This window comes from Octopus bimaculoides, chromosome 1 (genome assembly GCF_001194135.2).
Source record: "Octopus bimaculoides isolate UCB-OBI-ISO-001 chromosome 1, ASM119413v2, whole genome shotgun sequence".
Taxonomy (NCBI): Eukaryota; Metazoa; Mollusca; class Cephalopoda; order Octopoda; family Octopodidae; genus Octopus; species Octopus bimaculoides.
In genome coordinates this window covers 181,540,787-181,542,879 of record NC_068981.1, presented here as the reverse complement: position 1 = coordinate 181,542,879, position 2,093 = coordinate 181,540,787, and the positions used below count along the sequence as shown (strand labels likewise).

Sequence of the window (2,093 nt, the reverse complement as noted above, 5' to 3'; positions counted from 1 at the left end):
CAAGCTATAAAATAATGTTTAAGGATGGTCGTTTATTGGATGACTTTAATGCTTTTCTCAAAAATTTGCTGTAAGGCGAAGAAATAGCTACAACCAAGAAACCACTGATTGGCTATTAGCATTGGAAAGTATACAAATCCTTAACCCTTTCATTACCATATTTAAAATGAAATGCGCTGCCTTTGTTTCAATTAATTTCAAAAATATTAAGGAATTTATTAAAATAACTTTGTCATTATTAACTTGGTGTTAGCAACATAAATTAGCATGGAATTTTGATGGAAGGTTTTGAGATCACTTTAAAAATGGAAGCTTTTATAAAAAAAAAAAAAAGGTGGTGTGATTGCAGAGCCGTTTCTATTAAAAGGTTCAAGCTATTCTCTGAAGACACTGTAAACTTGAAACTAGTGAGTCCTTCTAACTTTTGTCTTATCTCCATCTTTTTCAGGCTCTTGAAAAACAACTTAATCTCGATGTGTGTTATGTTCTAAGTTACCTGATAACAGATAACCGGAATTGTAGTGTGGAACTTGTGAATAAAACTTTGACGCCTTTCCTTCATTATATGGAGAGTTTTCTTCACAAATATCAAGTTAAAAAGAAATACGTACAGTTGTTTGTTCAAATTGTTGTACAGCTTCTGTCAGTGGACGGTAAACAAATTTCTCTTTTTACTTTGTCTTTATAGCCTGTTAATAACTAACTCTTTGGGTTTAATGTTTCAGTTGAATCTTTCCCTTCCTTTTTCTCTGTCTGTCTATTTATCTCTCTGTCTCTCTCTCTCTCAAGTCATTTCATTCCTGTTCCATTTTTCACTGTTTTTAGTATACAGGTAGGCTCAGTTCTCAGTCCTGGACACTGCTATATGCTGATGATATCACTCTTAAAGCTGAATCTGTAATAGAATTAGAAAAGAAATTCCAGGTGTGGAAGAAAAACCTGGAATTAAAGGGCCTTAAAGTTAACTTAGTGAAAACCAAGGCTATAGTAAGCAGGTAAATATACAGGACTCTATCCCCTTCAGGTAAATGGCTCTGCACGATATGTAGGAAAGGTGTGGGCAGGAATTCCAAATAGTGTACCCATTGCAAGTTATGGACATTAGAGGTACAGTGGATTTGTTAATGGAAGTAGTGTTTGTATGTGGAAGATGCACAGGTAATATAAAGACAAAGGATACACTGGAAATTGATTCCCTCAAATGCCTGGATGCTCCTGCATCTACTTTTTAACCTATTCACCTTCCTGAGTCATTCCTGTATCTCACCTTACTTCTTTCCATACTGGTATTTCCCTTCAACCTCACCTCCACCCTTATTCATCACTCACTATGTTCACCTCTACCCCACCCCCATCTTTTACCACCTGTTATTCCTCCTTATGAAAGTATTCACTCCCTCCACCCCTCCCATGACTCACTGTCTGTATCCTCTCATGCTTATCCTCATGTACCTTCAGTTTGCTCAAATACTCTATCACTACCTTCCTTTTTTTTTTCTCCTTCAGCATGTACCTCCTCTACAAGACACCTGTGCCTGTCCCTCAGTCATACTTTAGCCTTTTAACATCTGGCATAAAGCCACCCACCTCCACTTCCCCCTCTCAAATATTCCCCTTTTAGTTGTTGAAACTTTTCCCCTGTTTTTTGTGTCTTGCAAGTTTACAGCCCCCCCCCCCCACACTTCTCTAAGTCCTGTGATTTTTTGTTCTATTTTTTACCATTTTCTGTGTACAGGTAGATATTCACCAGGGCTCAGTTCTTATTTCCTTATTTCATCATTGTCCTCAAGGATGAAATGTAAAGTTGACCTTAGTAGTATTTGGAGACTGGTTCACAATATTTGTTCAGACTCTCTACGCTCCAATACTCTAAAAATTCTACCAATTCACTCTCAGAATCAAACCTTGATTATATTAACGATACCTTTTCAAATCCTTGAAATCAGATTCACTGATGAAGCCAGACTTCTACAGTTGGACAGATATCAAGTTTTGCCGTTAGCATTTTAATAATAACAAGAACACTCAGAGAGCGCAAACCTCTGCCAAGGCAACACCAACATCCTCAAAAACGATTAACCAGAGATAATTTT

The 2,093-nt window shown here is 37.0% G+C and overlaps 1 protein-coding gene across 2 annotated transcripts in view; it reads left to right on the top strand.

Moving 5' to 3' along the window:
• Window positions 1–703, top strand: part of LOC106871708 (testis-expressed protein 10) — a 39,423-nt gene extending 38,720 nt beyond the window's left edge. For both annotated transcript variants that reach the window (XM_052973051.1, XM_014918321.2), the window contains exon 7: window positions 449–703. In XM_052973051.1, coding sequence (XP_052829011.1) covers window positions 449–688 — 240 coding nt within the window. In that variant the 3' untranslated portion in view covers window positions 689–703. The remainder of the gene's footprint in view (window positions 1–448) is intronic.
• The last annotated feature ends 1,390 nt before the right edge of the window (window positions 704–2,093 follow it).